Raw genomic sequence first — 22,723 nt, forward strand, 5'->3', positions numbered from 1 at the left:
CCTGCAGGCGTGGGGGAGCCCCCCGGGGGGGATCTGAGTGTGCGCGGGTGCGGGCTCTGGCCCTCAGTGGAGTCCCTAGTAGGGAGAAGCAGGCAGAGGACCAGCTACCCTTCCTCAGGGATGGGCAGAGTGGCAGGGGTCACCTCAGGAAAGTGCAGGGTGGCATAAGCCACACTCTAACCACTCGAGGGTGGTTTGGCCACCCTTCCTGGCTCAGGCTGCATCTGAGAGAGGCAATAGCATCAAGTCACAGGGTCTCAATAGGTGCCCCTGGGGCACATCCCTTTCTCCCCATTCAACAGCTGTGTGGCTTTGGGCGGGTTGCTTAACCTCCCTGAGCCTCCATGTCCTCATCTGTAAAATGGGCACAAGAGCAGAAACCTCCTTCAGGGGCTGTTGTTGTATGTGTCAGAGAATAGCTCACAGACATGTAGCTAATTATTAGGTTGCCTTTCACTTCTGTACAAGGGACATGTATCAATAGATTGATTTCATTCCACAAAGATAAAACACGATTTTCAAGAGAGAGAGCGGGCAGAAAAACGGCAGTCAGGCACAGTAAATCTTGTTTGCTCATTTGGGGTCCACTGATTAACTGGCATCTTGCAGAGGTCAGTCTGGGCGTCCAGTCCTTGCTTAGGCCAACTGTGGGCATAAAGACAACTGTCTCAACTTACAGGTTCTGCGGGCAGCCTTGCGAGCTTTGCTGTGGAGCTGCCAGCCAGGAGTCCCTGTCACATCTGCTGGCACCTGCCATCAGCACCCCAGCTTAGCGAGACCAAGGCTGCTCCGGCCGCCATCACATCCCTCTGCAGGAGTCGCTGCGTGAAAAAGTGTCGAGTGCTAGAGCAGCGGCTGGCACACAGAAAGCACTCGATAAATGTTGGCCCTCAGCACTACCTCGGTTAGTCCAGCAGGCACCAGTTGAGCAGCCCCCCACCCCAGGGACGGCGGTGTCGGGTGAGCTCTAGGAAGTCCCCTGCCGGCTGGGCAGACAGACTTACAGGACATCACACACTCAGCCGGCCAGCCACCTGCTTGCCAGCCTCTTCAGGCCTGTGAGGGGCCCAGAGGTGAATCTGACTTGCTGTTTTCAGGGTCAGGTCAGAGAGGCTCGGGAAATCGGGCCATGATGGAGCAGGATGGTGTGGGGTGGGGGGTTGGGATGCAGAGACAGAACACAGCCCCTCAGAGCCTCTCACCGCCTGTGCTGAGGCTTCCAGGCTCATCGCCCAGATCTGGGTGGGCAGGGGGCTGTCCATATTTCCCTAAGGAGAGGGGGATGGCAGGTGAAGGGGAAGGCCCAGGAGAGCTGGGGAGAAGAACTTTTTAAGGAAGGGAGACATTATCAAAGGGGCCAAGGACTTGAGCCCTGAGGATCTAATGCAAGTGGGCCCAGTGGGGAGTGGGCAGCCTGGTCTGTCCAGCTTAGTGCCTGTGGCCCCTCCTGAGCAGCACCATCTGTCCCTGGGACCCTGAGGAGGACCTCCCCAGCCCTCAGGCAGGTGGGCGGCCGGTACGCAGCAGGTGAGCTGGACTTGCCTTTCACAGATGAGAACACTGAGGTCCCTGCCCAGAACCAAAGGTGGTAGGAGGAGGAGAGAGGGGCAAGGACAAGAGGCTGGGCTGGGGAGAGGCCTCACGTGAGGACTGTCCCTGGCTGCACCCCAGGCCTGGTGCTCAGGTTCCCACACTGACAGGTGAGACCTGGCGGAGCTGTGGGTGTGGCTTGGCCACCATCCCAATGAAGGCCTCTCCGGCACTGCAGCTGAGCTGGACAAGGTCACAGCCTGGCTCAGGCTGATGTGAGCCCCAAATATATTCCATCACCACGGGCCCCCTCCATGCTTTCGGAGCTCAGGACAGGATGGCTTACAGTGGGGCCCTCCTCAGAGCCCCCATTTGCAGTGGCCAGAACCAGCCTCGCCTCTCCCTCTCCACCACCAGCGAGCCCACAGTCCCACTACCCCCTCTCCACAGGCACTGCCTACAGTCTCTGAGCCTTGCATAGACCCACAAACACAGTACACACATCACATACATACAGACTCAACACGTGCACACACAAAGTGCACGCAGCACACGCATATACAGCAAACCTGCCATAAACAACACGCAATGCAAAGCATACACACAGACCCCACATACAACTGACACAAAAACACAATTACAGGCACACAGGATACTCTCTGTGCATTTTGACTTTACAACAACACACCGAGAAATGAAAAGGGATGCTGAGACTTGAGAGAACTGTCCCCCTGCCCATTGCATCTTTCTCAGTGGCCCTGGCAGCACTCGGGAAGCTGACCCCAGGCCTTTGTGCTGGTCGAAGCCCAGTCAGCTTCCTGCCCTTGTTTTGTGGGCTGGTCATGCCAGGCACCCTCCCTTGACACCACCCTCATACAGCGTACAGCTGGCTTTGGACTGTCCAGCGCCAGGTCCAAGAGGCCTCCTTAGCCCTCTATCCAGCCTGCCATCCCCAAATGCCAGGCTCCCTGCAGACCCCGCTGCGTGGGGTCACCTGGTACACAGGTCCTGCTATGTGAGCCCTGCCTCTCTGGGCTTCTGGAATGCGGCATCTGTGGCTCTCTGTATGAGCAATTCAGTGAGCCACGCCCTTCGTGGAGCGAGTCATGGAATCCCCCCAAAAGCCCAACAAGGTCAGAGCAGGCCCATTTACAAATGAGGATCTGAGGCTCTGAGAAGTGGATCCCACCAGCGAGGCAGATCTCGGGCTCAGGCGCAAGTCAGCCGACTGAACCGGCACTCTGAACTGCAGAGCCGAAGCCCCCACCTGCTTCTCTGAGTCCGTCTCTTTGAGCCTCATGGGGGCACCAACTGGACGGATGGCCCACGCTGGTCTCAGCCCGCACCCAGGGTGGATGAGTGGGGTTCTTGCCCCTGTGGGGTGACAGCTCCAGGAGCTTACGGGGCTGTACTCCTTGTGTGTCAGGATCCCCTTCTATCAACTGGGGAAAATGGGAACACCTTCCCTAGGGGTTGTGACATTGAAAAGAGTCCACGTAAAGCCTTAGAACTGCGCCCAGCTACTGTGGTGAACTTACTGTCTGTCTAACAACCATTGACTCCACCTCAGGACTCTGCTCAGGTGTACCCTCACCCCCACCCCTGTCCAGGAAGCCCTCCCTAACCCCTGCAGCCTGGCTCAGGCATCCATCCCCGATGCTGGCCCACTCTAGTGCCCATGAACCCAACGGCGGCCCTCACCCAGCACCTACACTGTGCGGTAATCCTGGTGTATACTTCTTGGGGCCGGGCACGAGAGACGAAGGCCTCTGTGTCGTTCTGTGCTATGTATTCTGGGGTCTCCTTGCTTCTTCCTCTGGGCCAGTTTGTCTGCCTGGGAGGAAGCTCATTGCCTAAGGGCATCGCGGGAGGGTAGGAGACTCTCCCCTTCTCAGACCTTGGTCAGGCCCTGGAAGTTACCCTGCTAGGGGGTGGGGGAGGGACACAGAGCACAGCCCCTTCCTCCGCTGAGCCCATGGCTGGAGTAAGGGATCAGCAGGAGCTCCAGGACCCGTCCTGTGACTTGTTACAGTCACACAGCTCCTTCAACCCCACAGACCGCAGGTCCTGCTCACTGCACTTTCATGAGCTGGCCCCCCCAGAGGTGGCACAAGTACATCCAACTCCTCTAGACTCTGAGGTCCTCCTCCTAAAGGGAGACTCTCAGATGTTCCTGTCCTCTTGGCAAGTTCTTCAGGATACCTTTCCGCATTGGGAAGGCTGGGCTGAGGCTTTGGCTGCCCCTTTCACGAGTCAGGGCCATGTCCCTCTGCTCCCAGAGGGCTCCTGGTTGGTTAGGGAGATTCAAGAGAGGCCAGCCACTCCAGGAACCTATTTAAGCCTTGCCAGGTGAACCTGCTAGCACCCCTCCACCTGGGCAACTGCGTATGGGAGAGGGCTGGGGTATGGTACCCCCTCTGCCACATGTCTCATACCAGTTCCAATCCGACTAGTCAAGCCAGTCCTCCCCCAAGCGTGCGTAATACCTGGCCAGCTAGGACTCTTGGCATAATGAAATGAACCAGGGCAGGGGACTAGATGGATCTGCCCTGGGACAGCCGTTGGGAGTTCTCATGTAAAGGTGCAGGCTAGAGTATGGAGCTGAGCATGAAGTGTGCATGCGTGTGCGTGCAATGGGGGCAGGGCTCACAAGAGGTCAGTGGGGGCTGCCCGAAGGCTTCCTGGAAGAGGGGAGTCCTGGCCAGCAGTGAGAGGGAGGCACAGGCTCTACAGACCAGGAAAGGCAGGCTGAAGTGAGGCCCAGGATGCCACTGGCCACCCCTTCCCCCCCACCCCCACGATCCTCCCTGCGGCTCCCTGTGGCCAGCAGCTCTGCAGCGCTCGGCTCTGCTCCACTCTGCTCAGCTCCGCTCCAGGAAGGCCACCTCCTCCCTGCCCTCCTCCACCCTCCTCCTGCTGTCACCACTCACCGCTCGTAGCCTTGAGGGGGTGGGGACCCCAGGGCTGGACACACCCCACTGTGGCCCCAGAGCCTAGCTGGTCGGACGGACGCACGGTCGGACGCAGGACCCCGGAGCCCTGAGGTGGGCAGCTTGCCAGGGTCTCTCACAGCCTCCTCAAGGTCAGTGCCAGCTGGGAATTCAGCCACTCTGGGGTCCTTGAGACCTGTGGAGCCCATCTCAAGCCCCTCATCTCAGACTTCAGGCCCCAAAGTAGTCTTTATCTCAGGTGTACCTGAGGCAGGCAGGACCTGGGGGCAGGGGGGACTGCTGTATCCAATGGGGGCCCAGGTCCGGGGGTCTATCGGAAGAGGTCCCAGGCCGGGGGCCAGACCTGGCCCTGCTCACGGAGGCCTCACTGGGGACACCCCACACCGGCCATGGGGAGCTAAAATTGGAAAGTGGCAAGTGGGAGGCAGCTGACAAAGCTATTTCGCGGGCTCTTCACCGTGCTCCGGTTTCAAGCTCCTGCTCCATTAACCCGATCCTCTAGGCCTCCCTCCCCCACCTGGCCGATGAGGAGGCACTCAGCCCTCAGGCCAGCAGTGCAGAAGTCAGTCTGGGAAGTCCCCCGGTATGGGCAGGGGCAGCAATGCTCTTCTCTTATCTGGGATTCCAGACGGCTCACCGAGAACACACAATCCTGTCCCAGGCTCACTGTGTGACCTTGACAGTTCCCTGCCCCTTTCTGGTCCATGATCCCTCTGTCTATGTAGTGAGGAGAATGCTGACTATGGGGGCCCTGGGAGAGCTGGTTGCAGTGCTGGTAAGGTAGATTTGGGGGAGCGTCAGGGGTGGCAGACGGGGCCACACCAGCCACCTCTTGGCCCAGCCCAGTCCAAGAAAGTGCCTAGACATGCTCCTCCTTTAATTTGGCCCTGGGTCTGCTAACCATGGCACCCTTGGGAAAGCCCAAGGCCAGGCTGGAGCATAGGAGGGGCATAGGAGGGGGTGGCCCAGCCGGACTCCTGGGGATGAACTAGGCGCTGGAAGAAGGGAGTGGCTAGGCTCACCCTGAGCCTGATACCTGTCAGCACCTTGGACAGAGGCCAGCACTGTCCCGGGGGCCCGTCTGGCCCTGCCTGGCCCCACACCCACTACCCTAGGGCACCTCTTCAAATAGCACCGCCTTTAGCCAGCATCCAGGGCCTGAATACACAAGCACTGAGAGATTGGGCTGGTGTGGCCACAGACACAAGGCAGGGACAAGGGAAGTGGCAGGCTGGGTCTCAGGGGCTGATTGGGGCAATGGGAATCAGTGAGAGGCTGGAGGCTGAATGAGAGGTAGGGAAGCTTAATGCTGGGGAGAGGACCTGGGAGGCCAGGAGATCTCAGGGAAGTAAAGGCTGCTCGGGAGGGGTGTGGGAATCAGAGAATGGGGCATTGAGGTGGGGGTGGGGGCATTTTCAGGAACTGAAGGAGGCTTACTGACGGGGGTGGGGACCCTGGGGGCCAGGAACATGATTGAGGTACCATAGATGGAGTCCCTCCACATGAAGGTTATCTGAGGCCTCGGCAGGAGCAGTTCGGGCAAAGGGTGGGGACCGGTCCACCTGAAAGGTATGAAGGGGTAAGTGAAGGTGGGGCAGGCAGGCTGAGAGAGAAGATTATGCTTTCAAGAGCCTTCAAAGGGAAGGTGAGAGCTAGAGCAGCAGCTAGGAATTGGCCCTGGATGTTATGGCATCTGGGAGGAGTGGGGAACGGGGGAGGGTAGGATAATAGCATGCGATCCCTAAAGGGCAGGGGGGGCAATCTCTCTTCAGAATGGGATCCCCATCACCTCTGTGGGGGACCATCAGGTGGGGCTAGGCAGGGCTGGGGGGCAGCAGTGCTCTCACCCCATCTGTCTCCCCCAGCGCCATCCAGGCTATGGGCATCAAGACAGCACTGCCCGCGGCGGAGCTGGGCTTATACTCCCTGGTGCTGAGTGGGGCTCTGGCCTATGCTGGTCGGGGCCTCCTTGCAGCTTCTCAAGGTAACAGCCGGGCTCTGGAGCAGGGGGTGGGACCCTCCTTCCCCTGCGGCCCTCAGGGTTCCACCCATCAAGGCCATAAACTTAAAGGCTCCAGACCCATGATATTCCCTAAGCCCAGGGGTTTGGTTTGAGCTAGGTGCAGTCACAGGGAGAGACAGATGCCGAGGCGGTGACAGGACCTACACACAGAGCCACGGAGAGACAGAGACTCAGACACTCGGGGGTACAGTCAGAGACCTGGCCCGAGACACACAATGAGACCCAGAGAGAAGCAGAGGCAGAGAGAGAGAGACCTAGACCCATTCCCATCCCCTTAGGGTGGGGGTCGGCCTGGCTGTAGGGGCAGGTGTGGGTATGGGTGTGAAGTCCGCCCAGCCCCCACTGAGGTCGCACTCTGTTCTCAGATGGGGCCCACAGGAAGGCCTTCCGGGAGTCTGTGCGACCTGGCTGGGAGTACATTGGCCGGAAGATGGTAGGTCCCCACACCCCAGTGTCCCTGACGAGGTCCCCGATCCCTGGCATGGCTCCCCCATCCCAGACCCTTTCTGACCCCCCCATTCCACATGTTCCCATGTAACAGAGGGCTCACAGTGAGGAGGGTCTCTGGCTTGAGCTTCAGAGCCTTCCACTTCTCCACCGGCCCATCCTGTGTCCTCCTGGGGCCACATCCAGCCTGCCCCCAGACGCTGCTCCTTTAGGAATTAAATTGAGACATGTTTCGGCAGGGGCCTCCAGCACCATCCTTCCCAGGAACAGTGCCATTAATGAAATGTCAGGCAATATGCTGAACAGAGGGGGAGCTCTGAGAGCCGGGGCAGCTCACATGGTGCCCCTTGTTTCTCTCACATGGGCTGGTACTTCCCCCAGAGGGGAAGGCAAGAGCCTCCAGCCATGGCTGTCCTCTAATGCATAAGAATATGGGGGCTGGGGAGGTGATGGGACTCTGCTCAGCCGAAGGGCCAGCCCATCCTGCCCCCTGCCCCTCCTTAATCTGCCCGGCCTGCCCCAGGACGTGGCTGACTTCGAGTGGGTGATGTGGTTCACCTCCTTCCGCAACATCATCGTCTTCGCCCTCTCTGGACATGTGCTGTTTGCTAAACTCTGCACGATGGTTGCTCCCCAGGTGAGCTGGACCTGAGCCACCCCAGCCTCCCCTGCCAGCTCTCCCTGAGCTACAAGGGTTGGGGTCCCACCTCCACTTGTATGGATAGATAAACCATTCCTTCTCCCTGTCCGCAGTTCCGCTCCTGGATGTATGCTGTGTATGGGGCCCTGGCTGTGCTGGGCACAATGGGCCCTTGGTACCTGCTGCTGCTGCTTGGCCACTGTGTCAGCCTCTATGTGGCCTCACTCTTGGGCCAGCCCTGGCTCTGTCTTGGCCTCGGCCTGGCCAGCCTTGCCTCCTTCAAGCTGGATCCCCTAATCTCCTGGCAGGTGTGCACTGGGGAGGGGCAAGGGTGGAGGGTGCAGGAATAGGACCCCAAACTTCTCACCCTATCCAAAGCCCTTGCTTCCGAGTCTCCCCAAGCATATCCTTCACTTTCCCACCTGTCTCCAAGCCTTTGACTATGGCACATATCTGCCCACAAAGTGGTCCCCTCCACTGCAGCAGGGACGTGTCCAGCTCGTTCCCTGCTCTATCTAAGCACTCAGCATGGATTAGCCCTCAGTGGCCAGTGCTGACTGACTCCGCAAGAGAGGAAGGGGCAGGACAAGGCTGGGCCCCTGTGGGAAGCTGGGTGGGCTTCCCAGAGACAGGGGCACCTGGTGAGCTGGCGGCTTGTTCTCTCCCATCCAGAGCGGGTTTGTAACAGGCACTTTTGATCTTCAAGAGGTGCTGTTTCACGGGGGAAGCGGTTTCACGGTGCTGCGTTGTACCAGCTTTGCGCTGGAGAGCTGTGCCCACCCTGACCGCCGCTACTCCCTAGCTGACCTGCTCAAGTACAACTTCTACCTGCCTTTCTTCTTCTTCGGGCCCATCATGACCTTTGATCGCTTCCACGCCCAGGTGAGCGGCCACCCTGTTGGCTTCCAGAACAGGGCTGGGTCCCTCTCTTCAGACAGGGACTCCCATCTCAGCTAAGGCTCCCAGGGCAGGCTGTGTCCTCACCCTCAGGCATGACTCCAGGATGAAGCCATAATAGGCCACCTCCTCCGACCCAGGGATGGGGTCACATTCCCTGCTCAGACAGGGAGCACAGGCTGGAGAAGTGACTCCACTCTCAGGCAGGGCCACCAGGATGAAGGTGTGTGTCCCCTTACCCTTGGATCCCCGGGCAGTTGGTGACCCCCCATTCAGACAGGATTCCTCCGGCAGGGCTTGCCTCCCCACTCAGACACTTCGCATCCCCCAGATGAGCCAGGTGGAGCCGGTGAGGCGCGAGGGCGAGCTGTGGCGCATCCGGACCCAGGCCGGCCTCAGCGTCGTGGCCATCATGGCCGTGGACATCTTCTTCCACTTCTTCTACATCCTCACCATCCCCAGTGACCTGAAGTTTGCCAACCGCCTCCCGGACAGTGCTCTCGGTGGGTGCACGTCCGGGCCAGAACAGGGACTGGGAAAGACAGAAAGACAGACCCTCTGCACCCCATGGCCTCACTGCTGGGAGCTGACACCCTGCAAGGGCACAGCACCTAGGGTACTCCCAGGTCCTAGAGTGGGGGAGCCGGATTTACTCTTGGAAATACCTGGGAGTTGGAGTTACCTTTGTTCTGTGAGGCCAGAGTCGTATGGGCAGAGCCCGCCTCACAAGGGCCTCGGGTTGATCTCCACAGCCCTGGTGGGGTCTCCCTGGGCTGGGCAGGGCCCAGCTCCTCCCCCAGGAACTGGGGGGGTGGGTCTCCGTGGGGCGGTGGGCCAGCTGCCAGCACCTCCCCTAAGACCTGTGGAGAGAGGTCCCGGGTAGGGAAGTGCCCGGCTCTGCGCCTCCCCACCATGATTTGGGAGATCCAGGGAGCGGAGACACGTGCGACGCCCCCCAGGCAGTGACGACAACCTGTCCCCAGCTGGCCTAGCCTACTCAAACCTGGTGTACGACTGGGTGAAGGCGGCCGTCCTCTTCGGCGTGGTCAACACCGTGGCGCGCCTTGACCACTTGGACCCGCCCCAGCCTCCCAAGTGCATCACCACGCTCTATGTCTTCGCTGAAACGTGAGTGCGAGGTTCGGGGGACACGCCGCTGGGATCCCCACTTTCCCGTAGCCTCTTTCCCCCATTCCGCCAGAGCGCTGCTCCTGGCTGATTCACACCCATCCGCTCTAATCCCTCAGGCACTTTGACCGTGGCATCAACGACTGGCTTTGCAAGTGAGTTGGGGTGGGGTGGGGCAATGGTCACAGTCATCCCACCAGGCCTCTGAGCAGGGCAGTGCAGAGATGGGTCCGCATTTTAAAAGATCAGCCCTGGGCCAGAGGAAGCACGAAGGAGGTCGTCACAGAGGTCTAGGTGAAAGAGAGAGGTTAGGACATGGGTGGGGGCGCTGGAGGTGAGAGAAATGGTAGGAGTGGAGACACACAGCAGGGAGTCTGGACAGGACTTGGCCACGGATTGAGGGGATCAAGAAGGAGAGGGAAATGACTCCCAGATTCCTATTTGCCTGGGGAGATGGAGGGGTGGTGTCCAAAGAGGGTTTCTGTGTAAGAAATGGTTGGAATCTGGGAGATATCCTTGTGGAGGTTCAGGGAGGTGGTTGGGTCTGACGGTCTGGGGTTCAGAGAAGTCTGGAGGACCTATGCAGCTCTGAGCATTAGGAGTGTGGGAGGGTGGTCTTTAGTGCTTGGGAGTGCATAAGTCCCAAGGTGAGAGAATAAAGAAGAGAAGAGAATGTATGCCTGAGATTGGAGCTGGGAGGACTCCCACTGGGGGAGAGGGAGAGTGACAGAAGGGACTGAAAGGTGTTGTCAGAGGAGCACAACAGTCAAGACCACATGACAGTCTGGAAACAAGGAAGACCATTCAGGCATGGTGGGGGCAGCTGCGTCAGATGCTGCTGGGGAAGCTAGATACTGAGCGGGAGACAGAGGAGTTGCTGAGGGGAGAAGTGAGGTGTCTTTTTTTTTTTTTTAAGATTTTATTTATTTATTTGACAGAGAAAGGGAACACAAGCAGGGGGAGCGGGAGAGGGAGAAGCAGGCTTCCCGCTGAGCAGGGAGCCCCACGTGGGGCTCCATCCCAGAACCCTGGGATCACGACCCAAGCTGAAGGCAGATGCCCAATGACTGAGCCACCCAGGCGCCCCAGAAGTGAGGTTTCTTAAGACAGCAAATCGTGGGGCATGCTTAGTTGCTAAGAAGAAGCCTAAGTTTGGGAGGCAGGATAGAGGGGTAATTAATAGAGTGAGGTCCCCAAGGAGGGAGGAGGCGATGGAACCAGTGCGAGGCAGAGGCTTGGCTTCAGGCCAGGGAGGAGGAAGAGAAGCCAGCTTGGATGCAGGGTGGCAGGTTAGTGTCAAGAAGTAAGGAATCCACCTGAAGCCTTCCATTTTCTCCAGGAAGTAGGAGGCAAGGTCACCAGCTGAGAGTGGCAGGGTTGGGCATGGAGGGAGGCAGCATCTTCGTGCCTGCTTTCCTCTTGCCTAGCTCACCACACCCACTCACAGTCTGGGGAGAGTTAAGGTGGAGTAGCCATGGCAGAGCACGGCGGAAGAAGCTGACTAGAGGAACCTAGGCATTGAGAGCCCAGGTGGGGCTGGAGGTAGTGGATTTACGGGCTCTGATATGTGAAGCTGTGAGATTTTCCTTATCAGGGCTTAGCTTCTTGGGTGCAGGTGAGGAGAACACGGGTGATGGGGCTCGCCCAGATGGGTGAGAAGGAAGAAGTGAAGGATAAGGGGTTTTAGTTTATTTATAATGATGACTCATTGAATTTAAGCCAGTTAAAGAGGGTGGTAAAGATAGAGTCTCAAAGGTGAGGAAGAGGGGGAGGGGTCAATGAGATTGAAGAACTGGAGCTGGGGGGCCACGTCAGGAGGGTCTGGGTGGAGAATGGTAACTAGGAAAGAATGAAATTTCAAGTGGTGACAAAGTTGGAGTATGACCATGAGAGTGGGTGGCTTAGATGGTGTGGAGAAGAAACCATCGGAAACAAAGAGGTCAAGGCATGAAGAGACCAGTAACTCAATGGGTCTTCTACTGAATTTATTTAACAAATATTTATTGAGTACCTACTATGTGCCAGGCACTGTTCTAGGCACTGGGGATACAGCAGCAAATATGGCAAAGACCCTGAACTCATGGAGCTTACAGTCTAGTGGGGAGAAACAGACCATGAACAGGTAAACAAACACATAAATAAGATAATTTCAGAGAGTGGTAAGCATTATGAAAAAAATAAAGCAAGTGTAATGGGATAGAAACTGGCCACAGGACAGAAGCTTCTACAGTTGTGGTCTGGGCAGGCCTCTGTGCGATGATATTTGAATTTAGACTTGAGTGATAAGGAAATCTAGGGAAGAGAATTCCAGGGAGAAGGAACAAGGGCATAGGCTTGAGGCAGGAACCAGCTGTGTTTGTCTGAGGGACAAGAAGGCCAGTAAAGCAAGAATGAGGGAGAAATGGTGGGTGATGTGGTCAGAGAGGGAGGCAGAAACCAGACATGGTGGGATCTCCTAGTCTTAGTAGGGAAGTGGTTTATTCTCATTGTAATGGGGAGCCATTGGGGAAGGTTTGATTGTGGAAGTCATGTGATCTGACTCTGGCTGCTGTGTGGAGTCCAAAGACAGAGGCAGGGAAATGACTAAAGAGACTCTTGTAATAATCTATGAGAAGAGAAGACCTGCTGGCCAAGGGTGGTGATAGTGGGGGTGGCAAGCAGCAGTCAGGACTGTGTGGAGCCCATTGAATTTGCTGGCGTGGATGTGGAGAGGGGAGCCGATAGTCCAAGATGGCACCAAGGCTTCTGGATGCTACTGAATGGATGGAAGTGTCATTATCTGAGATGAGGATGCAGAGGGTTTGGACCGGGATGGGGGACTCAGTCATTCAAGTGAGACGTCTGGTGACAGTTGGACTTGTGAGTCCAGAGAGCGGGCTAGAGACACAATGTTCGAAGTCTTGGGTCTGGATGAGATCGCTTGGGGCATGGAGGAGGCGATACCGAAGTTCAAAGCTGAGCCTTCCACATTCTGAAGTCGGTTAGGGGAGGAGCAGCCATCTGAGGTCAGGAATGTTGGACGTGCCTGGGATGACGGTGTTGAGGAGGGCTGCCCCTGTCGTATATCCTTTGCCCGTCTCCCAGCTGCCCTCTCCCACACCCCCGCTGGTCCTTTCTCCTGCCTTTCTTGCAGGTATGTGTATGACCACATTGGTGGGGAGCACTCTGAGGTGATCCCAGAGCTGGGGGCCACTGTAGCCACATTTGCCATCACTACCCTGTGGCTTGGACCTTGTGATATTGTTTACCTATGGTCATTCCTTAACTGCTTTGGCCTCAACTTTGAGCTCTGGGTGCAGAAGCTGGCAGAGTGGGGGCCTCTAGCACAAATTGAGGTGAGTGGGGAAGGTCTGGGACAGGGGTTGGCTGGGTCACTGGAGGGGGTGGCACTGCTGCTCTCTGGAATCTTCCAGCCACACCTGGAGTTGCTGAAGAACCCCCAGTCCAGAACTTTCTCACCACAACTTTCTGGCTGTGAGGACAATGGCTCCCCCTGTGGGTATCTAGCACTCCTTTCTGCGGGGTGTGGACACCTGGGCCAGGCTGTGTTGGTCGTCAGGCCCTCCCCTCTCTCTGGTCCTCAGTATTTCCATCTTTAACAATGAGGGAGGGCTGCCCTGGGGACTCTCAGAGACCCACGCACATCCCCAGGACCTGGGGTAGCCATGTAGGCAGGGCCTCTAACCAACCGTGTCCTCTTTCCCCTGGCCCTCTTGCCCCACTGCCAATGCTTTCCTGGACTGGGCAGGCCTCTCTGTCGGAGCAGATGTCTCGCAGGGTCCGGGCCCTCTTTGGAGCCATGAACTTCTGGGCCATCATCATGTACAACCTTGTAAGCCTGAACAGCCTTGAGTTCACAGAGCTGGTTGCCAGGCGCCTGCTACTCACAGGTGAGGGACAGGGGGGTGTGGATACAGAAAATGCCAGGCATCAACCTTGAGGACTGTGACCTCCTGAAATGCCCCCACCCCAGCCCAACACCCTGGGGACTCAGCGGGGCGGGCCAGTCAAGTAGGGAGAGGCATGAGAAGAAAAGAGGCACTGAGGCTGGGGTCCTGCGCCCAGGCATCGATGACCTTGTCCCCACACAGGGTTCCCCCGGAACACTCTGGCCGTCCTGTTTGTCACCTACTGTGGTGTCCAGCTGGTGAAGGAGCGAGAGCGGACCCTGGCAATGGAGGAGGGGCAGCAGGACAAAGAGAAGCTGGAGTAGATGGAGGAGGGAGAGGAGAGAGGGATGGGCTCTGCTCAGCTCTTCCCAGGCCCGGGCCAAGGCCAGCCCGGATGGGGCCTGACCACTAGAATAAAAGACTTTTCTACCACAGTTCGGCTGTTCCCTGTCCCTTCCGCCAGCAATCTCCTGGCTCCCTGTCCATGCTGTATGAGGAGGTGGGGGTTCTGGGCCCCGGGAGGGGGGTCAGGCTCTCCATGCGCACAGAACACGGAGGAGATACCCACATGGAGTGCGGAGGCCACTGACCTGGGCAACCCGGCAGCTGAACACCGAAGCCTGGAATCTTCCACCTGGTCACTGACTCTTGGAGGACCTGACCAGACCCTGAGCCACTTGCTCAGAAGGCACTTTATTCCTCTCAAGGAAGGAAGGTGACTTATCCAGGCTGCAGAGTGTGCTTGAGAGGGACACTCTCCATCTGACAGGCGAGGAGATGGAGTCCTGTGGGTACAATCACCTGTGCACAGGCAGGCTGGGACTGGCCCAGAATGCAGCTTGGAACACCTCCCTGGGGTTCGGGCTCATGCAACAAGAAGACTGGGGATATGGGGACACCGGAGAGCCCTAAAGTTTCTGGTCCCTGCCGGCAAGGCTAGGACAGGGCAGCGATTTCCCTCCCCTGCTGAAGAGCACCCCAGGGGGCTCTGGCCTCTCCCAGCCTCCTCTCGGGAGCCCCCGGAAGTCCAGGCCTGTGTAGCCGCGGGACAGGCGGGGTGCTTAGTTCAGGCCCTTGGGGCTGGTCACATCTTGGTCAGGCGTAGCACGTTGAGCCGCACAGGTAGGAAGGTGGCTCCGGCTGCGTAGGCTATCTCCCGCAGGACGCCCTCCCACTTCTTCTCCTCCTCATTATATCTGGGGGTGGGAGGGAAGAGTGGGACAGGGACACAGAGCAGGGTCAGCCGAGTACAGAGTGGGCCCCAGTAGGCCTACCCCTGGGGAGTTTTCCCCGAAGCCCCAGGCCCATCTCCAGAAAGGTCTGGTTCTAGAGAATTCTCATGCCCTGGGAGAGGGGGGCCCCCTACAAGACCCACCCTCACAGAACAGCCACCCCACATTCCAGGGAGGGTCACCTCTCAAGGAGTGCCATACTCCTCCAGGAAGCCCCACATCTCCGCAGCCCCTCCTCTGGAGACTTCTGTATTCAGCACTCCAAAAGTCCCCCCAAGACCCACCCGCCCCCACGCCTGCAGCAGCGGGAATAACTGAAGTTTCAGCGGGTGCCCCAGGCTCTGCAACCTCTTCCCTCCACTCCCAGAAAGGGCCAGCATGGAAAGTGATTGCTCTGAGAAGTTGGGGTCCAACTTCTTCTCAATCCTGGCCTCCAGCCAGAGTCCCCAGGACGGAGCGGGGAGGAAAGGCCTGGCTGCTTCTTTAGGGCCCCCTCTACTCTCCGGGGCCTGTTTCCATGGGTCTGGGCCCTAAGCTTGGGCAGCTCCTGAGAGGGGCAGGCTTGAGACTCCACAGTGGGGTGTGGAGCCCTGTGAGCAAACCGGGACCTTGCCAGGCAAACCAGAAAGAACTGAGCTGTGCAGGGCCAGTCTACTGTCCCTTCCCCACAGGACTCCCTAGAAGAGGGATCACCCCAGCCCCAGATGAGTTTGCTTGGGTTTTCCCTCACTTCCCTGGGCCCGGGCTCACCTCCAGATGTCGTTGAGCTCTGTGGGGACCAACTCTCCAGACTCGGTCTCCAGTGTGGCAAAGCCACCGATGGCATACAGGGTGCCCGCCAGGCTGACCAGGCTGAGCGAGCTGCGTTCCTGTGGGAAGGCCTCAAAGGGTGCCCACCTGGCGGGGAGGAGGGGGTGTGAAGAAGTGTGTCACCCAGGGGCCTCAGCAGCCCCAGGGCCCATAGCTTCAGCTACACTCCTTGGAAACCTGAATCCTGGGCACCCATGCTCCCAGCTCCCAGCACAGCTTCCTGTGTCCTGAGCCTCCCAGCACCACCCTCCCATCTTCCGTGTTCTCCTGCCCCTCCCATTTCCCTTCGTGGTCCCCTGGTCATTGCATCCAGCCTGCTCCGTGCAATCCACCATGGATCTCCCCAGTGGCCCTCCTTTGCTCCCGAACTAATTCTCCCTTGCTGGCTACCTCAGTGGCCACTGAGCTGCCCTCCCCTGGCACCCCTGCCCCATCCTTCTTCCCCCTTTCACTGCCCAATTATTCTCAGGGTATCTTCACTCCCCTCCTCTGGCCCTGAAGTTGGGCCTTCATCCCTACCCTCCAAAACAGCTCTCGGGTCCCCAGCCACCACAGAGCATAAAATCCAGGCATAGCACACGTCTCTGCTGATGCGATGTTCTCACCTCCCACCTGCCCAGCCTCTCATGTCCTCAGCCTCCTTCCTGGATAATGCATCTGCCCCCACAATCTCTCAGGGCTTGGGCCTCAGTTTCCCTCCCTCCTGAGGGAGCACGTCCCCTCCATTTACTGTTGGCCGCAGATCTCTCCAGCTCAGCATTCTCTCTGCCCTGGTAGGCTCCTCCTGGACACTCCCTGGTCCCTCAAATCCACATGTCCTAACTGGACCTTCACATTTCCGATTTAACCCCAGTGGTTTTCCAGTAAATGACCTCCCACCCTCTCTCAAAAGCATCCACTTCTCCCTCTTATCCCCATCATCCAATCAATCTCTAAATCGTATTTCTTCTATCTCCTAAACTCTTGCTACTCTATGTGTGGCCCGTGGACCAGCAGCATCAGCATCGCCTTGGGGGTGGCTAGAAATACACACTCAGGCCCTTCCCCAGGCCCGAGAGTGAGAATCCGCATTTTAACATGACCCCCAGGAGATTCGTGTGCACATCACAGTGTGAGAAGCCCTGGCCTACGTCTTTATCCCCTGCGTCCCCTCTGCCCCATCTCTGCTGTGCCCCCATTTGCAGGCCACCACCCCCTCTTGCTATTGGGCTGCACCCCTGCCTCCTGGGAAATCTCTAATCTGTCCTCTACATCAGCTGTCCCCTAATAAAACACAGATGTGAGCCTAAAACCCATCATAGGCATTGCACCACCCTCGGGATTAAGTCCCTCAGCGCTGCTTGCCACCTCTCCAGCCGCAGTGCTCCCTCCCCACCCCTCCACCCCACATCCAACCTTTCCTCCAACAGGCCTGCCTTTTTTCTCCTTACTGCCTTGGTACCAACTTTCCTTGGCCCGGGGCATCCTTCTCCCACCATCCCTTTTGCTGGCAAAGCGCAAGTGGACTGCCAGCTCAGTTGTCTCCTGACCTCCCAGGGCAGAGCAGCTTCTGACTCCATCACCACTGTATCCGGAACACCAGACCACTGCCCGGTATGACTCTCTGAATGAGGAGCCTGGCCTCTCCCGCCCCACTCCTGGGAGCTCTCTCCTGCCAACCAGGCAGGCCCTAACCCTGGCCCCACATTGTGGGGAAAGCTGTGCGGATGTCCAAGCTGGGCAGCAGACACCCAGGGGCAGCGACTGTGGCTCCTGGCAGGGCCGTCACTGAGAGAACCAGCAGGTCCAAAGCCTCACAGCCAGGCAGTCACAGTGGGGCCCTTGGTCCCCGGCTGGCCAGCGGAAGGAGCGGGAAACGGGCATACTTGTTGTCTGCGATGCTATACACTTCAGCTGAACTGGTCAGCCCGGTGTCTGTGACCCCAGCGGCTACGAAAATGCGGCCATCGTGGATGGTGGCCCCGAAGAGGGACCGGGCAGTCTGCATGGGCGCCAGCTCCTTCCACTCGAACTTCTTAGGGTCGTAGACACACATCTTCTTCAGGCACTTCCTGAGGAGTGGGGGACAGTGAGTGCGAGGGCGGAAGTCTGAGCACCGCGCCCCTCGTCTGCTTCAGGGGCGGCGGACGCCTTGCCAGGCAGCCCGCACGAATCCCCGACAGCCTGGGGAGCCTGTGCTCCCGCTCGACCCTACAACCCTGTTGCCGCATTCGCTCCAGGCCCGAGCCTCACCTGTCACTGCCTTTGCCGCCAATGACGTAGACCAGGTCCATATGGGAGAGCACCGCGTGGCCGTACACGGCGTAAGGCAGCGGATCCGATTCGCCCCATTTGAACGACCTGGAGGAGACCGGAGTAGGGCGAGCGCCCGGTTCAGGAGTGCGCTGGGTCCCTGTCCCTGCATTCACCCACCCCTCCCAACACATGCTCGGGGTGCACCCGATGTATGACCCGCACCTCTCGGGTCCCGGCTCCCACCCCGCTGCCCACCGCTCCGCCCCTACCCGAGCCCGCCTCCGCCCACCCGCGGCCCAGGGCTCTGGCCCTGGCTCCCGCCGCGCCCCTCAACCCCGCCCCCTGGCCCCGCCCCGCCCCCGGCCCCGCAACCCCGCCCCCGGCCCCCACTCACTGCCGGTCGTAGCACATGACCGAGTCTAGGCTGCGCTCGCCGTCCTTGAGCTCTCGGCCGCCGACCACGTAGATGGAGTTGAGAGCCTCTCCCAGGCCGAAGAGGCAGCGCGGCGAGGGCAGCGGCGGCATCCCCAGCCACTCGGAGTCCAGGTGGTCAAACTGCGAGCGGGGAGCCCAGTCAGCCACCGGCCCCCACGTCCCCACTCCCCCAGCCCAGCCCGGCCACCCCCAGGTCACAGAAGAGGCCAGGTCTCCAGGTAGGGCCAGCACAGCCTGGAGGCCATCTCCGGAGACAGTGCCCTCTCCTCCTACCAGGCTGAGAACAACCGAGGCCCTCCAGAGGTAGGCACCCCGAGACCACATAACAACAGCACCACAATGGGGCACCCCACGCAGAGCCCTGTCCCTTCCCCAGTACAACTCCGAATCTGAGGCCTGCCTGCCCTCCCTTTTCCACCCCATCCCACTGCACAGAAAACCTCCAAATATAGTTCTGCCACTCGTCCCTTAAAATCTAGTGTAAGTCTGCGGCCCTGTCCCACCTCCACAGTCTTACAACGATATTTGTGGCTCATCTTTCTGGAAAGTTTTCTGAAGGCTGAGCAATGTGCGGATGAACACTTTATAACCGCCTGTAACCTTCAAACAACCTTAGCAAGCAGGAAGAATAATATCCCCAGTTACAAACGGAGACCCAGAGAAAATAAAGAATGCCCATGATATGACTTGGCTGGTAACTGGTGGAGCTGCCCCCTCCCTCCCTGCCGGGATTTAACCCTGGTACCTCCTTGCCCCTCACCCTTCTCCACACCCGGTCAGGCCTCACTGAGCACACCACTCACTAGGCTCATTCTAGTCTCTGCCCCTTGCTCACCATTCCTCAGGCAGAGACACCCTAACTTCCCCTTCATGTGTCCAAATTCCACCCAAATGGCAAGACTCAAACCTACATGGCCAGTCACCAGGAAACCATCTCTGCCTCTGAGATCCCACAGTAAACTACAGATTGGACTGGTCGCCCCACTCTACTGGTCCTTTCTGGGCCTCAGTTTTCTCATCTGTACAGTGAGAACACTAGGCAGGATGGTCTCTGTGTTTGGGACACTCTGTTCTATACTCCAGTCCTGGCCTCATGCAAAGGTCCTGCCCCAGACCCCTACACTGACTTGCTCCTCCTTCTCACTGTGCCTGGCCCCAATCCCTGTGCAGAAATAGGGCCTCCAACGTATCAGACCTTCCTGGGGCTCACATCCCTCTGAGACATCAGAGTTAGGCAGCTAATTGTCAATTGCCTATAACTGTCTTCAACCTTCAGGCAAGTGGCTGTCAGTCAACCTCCCTGGTCTACATCTCATCCTAAACCCAATGGCACCCCCAACAAGTAGAGACAAGCCCCTCGTGGGCCCCAAAGCTAACTCCCCCACCCCCGTTAGCAGAACCCAGCACTGGCTGCCCCTCCCAGGGCTGGGCAGGCACCTGCAAGAAGTAAGCACTCATGGGGTCCTCTTTGTTGTCCTCGTTGTAGAAGAGGCCCCCAGCCACAAAGACCTGGTTCTCCTTGGTCACGAGGCTGACATGGTTCTTAGGGATCTGGGTGGACAGGGAGGCACAGTAGCACTCGTTGGCCGCTGGATCATAGGCCACGGCCCCCTCCTCACTGATCATGAAGATGAGGTCCTGCAGAAACATGCCAAAGCGCAGAGTGTCATTGAGGATCCCTGGTAGGATACGTTCAGCCTCTTCCTCGTCGTCCTCCGCCTTGGCTTCGCCCGCGCCCTTGTCAGCAGCCTTGGCCCCGGCCGCCTCCTTCCCCTTGTCCTTCTTCTTCTTGCGCAGCACGGTGAGGCGGCCCTCGTGGGCGTCCTTCACCATCTGCACCTTGCGCAGCAGCTCGGGCTGGGCACGCACGAGAGGGTGTTTCTCCACGCGGCTCTCCAGGAAGGCCCGCGGCAGCAGGCGGCAGCGCACGCTCTCGAAGACGGTGGGCAGCGCGCGCTGGCGCTCCTCCTGCGCCTTGGCGTCGCCGCTTGCCGCCCAGCGCATCACCGCCTCGAACACCGCCTCCTCCTTCTCCACATTGAGGCCGTCACTGGAGATGATGGCGATGAGCTCGTCGGCCGAGAGCCCAAGGAAGTCGGTGTCGCGTGCCACGAGCGAGAAGCGTGCGCAGATGAAGTCGCGGGCGGCCACGGCCAGGCGCGCGCAGTCGAGCAGGAGGCCGAGGCGGAAGACGGCCAGGCAGTTGGCGAGACACAGGCGCTTCTGGAGGAAGGACACGCAGATGGTGAAGATGGACGGGATCTGGAAGCGGTGCGCCGCGGCGAACAAGTCCTGCACGCTCGCCTCGTCCAGCGCGATCTCCGACGTGTACAGGTAGTGCAGCACCTGGGCCACCACGTCCGGGGACACGTCCTCCAGGCGCAGCTCGCCCGCGCGCTCGGGCTCGGCTAGGAAGCGCGCCCGGAAGTAGGGGCTGCAGGCGGCCAGCACCAGCCGGTGGCATGGGAACTCGCGCTCCCCCACCCGCACCACGCAGTCCAGGAACTTGCCGTGGTCCAGCATGTCCTTGAGCCCGTCCTGCAGGAGCGTCTGCTGGTACAGGCGCTGCTCCTCCGCCTGCTCCAAGCCTAGCGTCATAGTGGGAGGCTTGGGGTGCCGCTGCCTGGCCAGGGGCCTCCTCTTTCTAGTCCCCTGCTTTCCTTCTGGGTCACTCTCGGTCTACGCAGCTGTCTTTTCGGGGCTATATATAGAGGTGGACAGGGCTCTGTAAGGCGAGCTGCCTGGCTTCCTGCACATGACGCAGAGGGGACAGCTGGGCAGAGGCCCCCTCCCAGAGCAGCCTTGACTCAGCCCCAGGGGCTCATGGGACAGGGGTGGGGTATTTGGGACTCTGAGGGCCTTGATGCCTCATTTCTAAATGGAGCACAGCAAGGCCTTGACTACATTCCTTGGTCAGGCAATGCCCCTGAGGGGAGGGGATGACCCAAGCTCTGCCCCTCAGTCCAGGAAGGGAGAAGCATTGGTGTCCCTCCTCCAGGAACTCCCGTCGTTCATGCCTTCTGGGCCTTTCTGGGTGCTTCTTTCTTCCTCCCTGGAGTATGTCTCACCGCAGCCATCCCTGGATACAGTGTGCTTGGGTTTCCTGTTCAATGAACTTGGAAAGGCACTCACTCATTGGGGACCTTGTTGCCCTACCTTTAAAATGGGAAGACTTTTACTGCTTTCTACTCCAGATCTGAGAACCTTCTTAGACTGTGCAAGAAAGCAAGAAGGTACCTTAGGGTAAACACTGTCCCCACTTTTCTGAAGGGCCTGCACAGGTCACATGGCTCTGTTGATCCTCCGTTTCCCTTTCCCCCTTTCTACAACGGGGAATTGGATGAGTTAGATTCTAAGGGCCTCAGTTACAGTTCTGCTGAGGTTCAGAAGCACTGAGGTTCAGTGCTCCTGGGAGTACACCGTCACGGAGTTTTAACATTGTCAGGTGTCAGACGTGCTAGAAAAGTAATTTCCTAGGATTCAATTATTCTAGGTATTTAAATTCCCAGGGTTTTAACATTCTAGAGGAGTGACAGTCTGAAGTCTAGTGTTCAGAAAGTAACACTCTAAGAGTTTAATATTCCAGGATAGCTGTCTGTGCTCACTGTTCTTGGTCCATACGAAGATTGACCAGAGCCTATCTTGGCCTTGGGGCCCTTGCACCCTGTCTACCATCTAACGGGTGTCAGGATAGAGGCCCAGGATAGCCAGTCCTGATGCCCAGACTTCTCTGGACTCCTTACCACCCTCCCCCCCCCGCCCCCACACACACCAGCCTCAGCCACCAAGATTAACTTGTTCCCAAAGTGCCAGAAGCTGCAGCTGTGGGTTAAATTTAGCCCCCAGGACGCTAGTGTGAACTGTTATGGGGCATTCTCCCATCATTCCTCTGAGTCACTTGTTTATAACCTCAGGCTTGAGGGGCAGAGGGATTGGAGAGGGGACCTCAGGATGGGTCAGGGCTGAGTTATCCCCCTTTTTTATGATCTCAGAGATGTCACTCCCTCTGCCTCCTGAGTAGTGCCTTCAACCATCATTTGCTCACCCCACCAGCAGGTCTCAGAGAGGCATAGCAGTGGGCAGGTTCTGGAGGTGGTCCTGTCCCTCTTGCGGAAAGAGTTAAGTCTCACCCCAGGGCTTCCAGCCCATTCCTGGACTGCAGGGCATTTCCAACAGGCGCCATCAGTGAGGACATCAGGCTCTGAGAGGCTGAGCAACTGGTCTAGGTCACAGAGCTGGCAAGTGGCCGAGGCAGGATTCAAAGCAGATCTGCTCACCTCCGAAGACTGTGGGAATCCCTCCCTACCATACTGCTTCCCACAAATTAACAACAAAAAAATTAGTGGTAGCTTCATTTTCCAAAGACCGGGACAGAAAGTACATACGGAACAATTAACTTATGCTTATCAAATGACTCAATGACGTATTTTTAGGTTATGATGAATCCCATAGAGCTTACTCCCTCCCAGGCATTCTGCTAGCATATTTATATGTGGCTCATTCAT

At 58.3% G+C, this 22,723-nt stretch overlaps 2 protein-coding genes across 2 annotated transcripts; one reads left to right on the top strand and one right to left on the bottom strand.

The window, feature by feature from the left end:
• The first annotated feature begins 4,508 nt into the window (after window positions 1–4,508).
• On the top strand, window positions 4,509–13,940 carry HHATL (hedgehog acyltransferase like). Its single transcript, XM_026496821.4, has 12 exons — window positions 4,509–4,612; window positions 6,347–6,465; window positions 6,870–6,937; window positions 7,475–7,588; window positions 7,705–7,899; window positions 8,264–8,473; window positions 8,820–8,991; window positions 9,472–9,616; window positions 9,736–9,771; window positions 12,750–12,951; window positions 13,365–13,506; window positions 13,708–13,940. The coding sequence occupies exons 2-12, from the start codon at window positions 6,360–6,362 to the stop codon at window positions 13,827–13,829; spliced, it is 1,512 nt and encodes a 503-aa protein (XP_026352606.2). The 5' UTR covers window positions 4,509–4,612; window positions 6,347–6,359; the 3' UTR covers window positions 13,830–13,940.
• KLHL40 (kelch like family member 40) lies at window positions 11,587–22,416 on the bottom strand. Its single transcript, XM_026496818.4, has 6 exons — window positions 19,656–22,416; window positions 18,178–18,338; window positions 17,781–17,888; window positions 17,414–17,599; window positions 15,489–15,635; window positions 11,587–14,702 (listed from the first exon to the last, which is right to left on the bottom strand). Exons 1-6 carry the CDS (start codon window positions 20,814–20,816, stop codon window positions 14,591–14,593), a joined length of 1,875 nt encoding a protein of 624 aa, XP_026352603.1. The 5' UTR covers window positions 20,817–22,416; the 3' UTR covers window positions 11,587–14,590.
• Window positions 22,417–22,723: the final 307 nt, after the last annotated feature.

The sequence above is a fragment of the Ursus arctos genome, unplaced genomic scaffold (assembly GCF_023065955.2).
Source record: "Ursus arctos isolate Adak ecotype North America unplaced genomic scaffold, UrsArc2.0 scaffold_20, whole genome shotgun sequence".
Lineage (NCBI taxonomy): Eukaryota > Metazoa > Chordata > Mammalia > Carnivora > Ursidae > Ursus > Ursus arctos.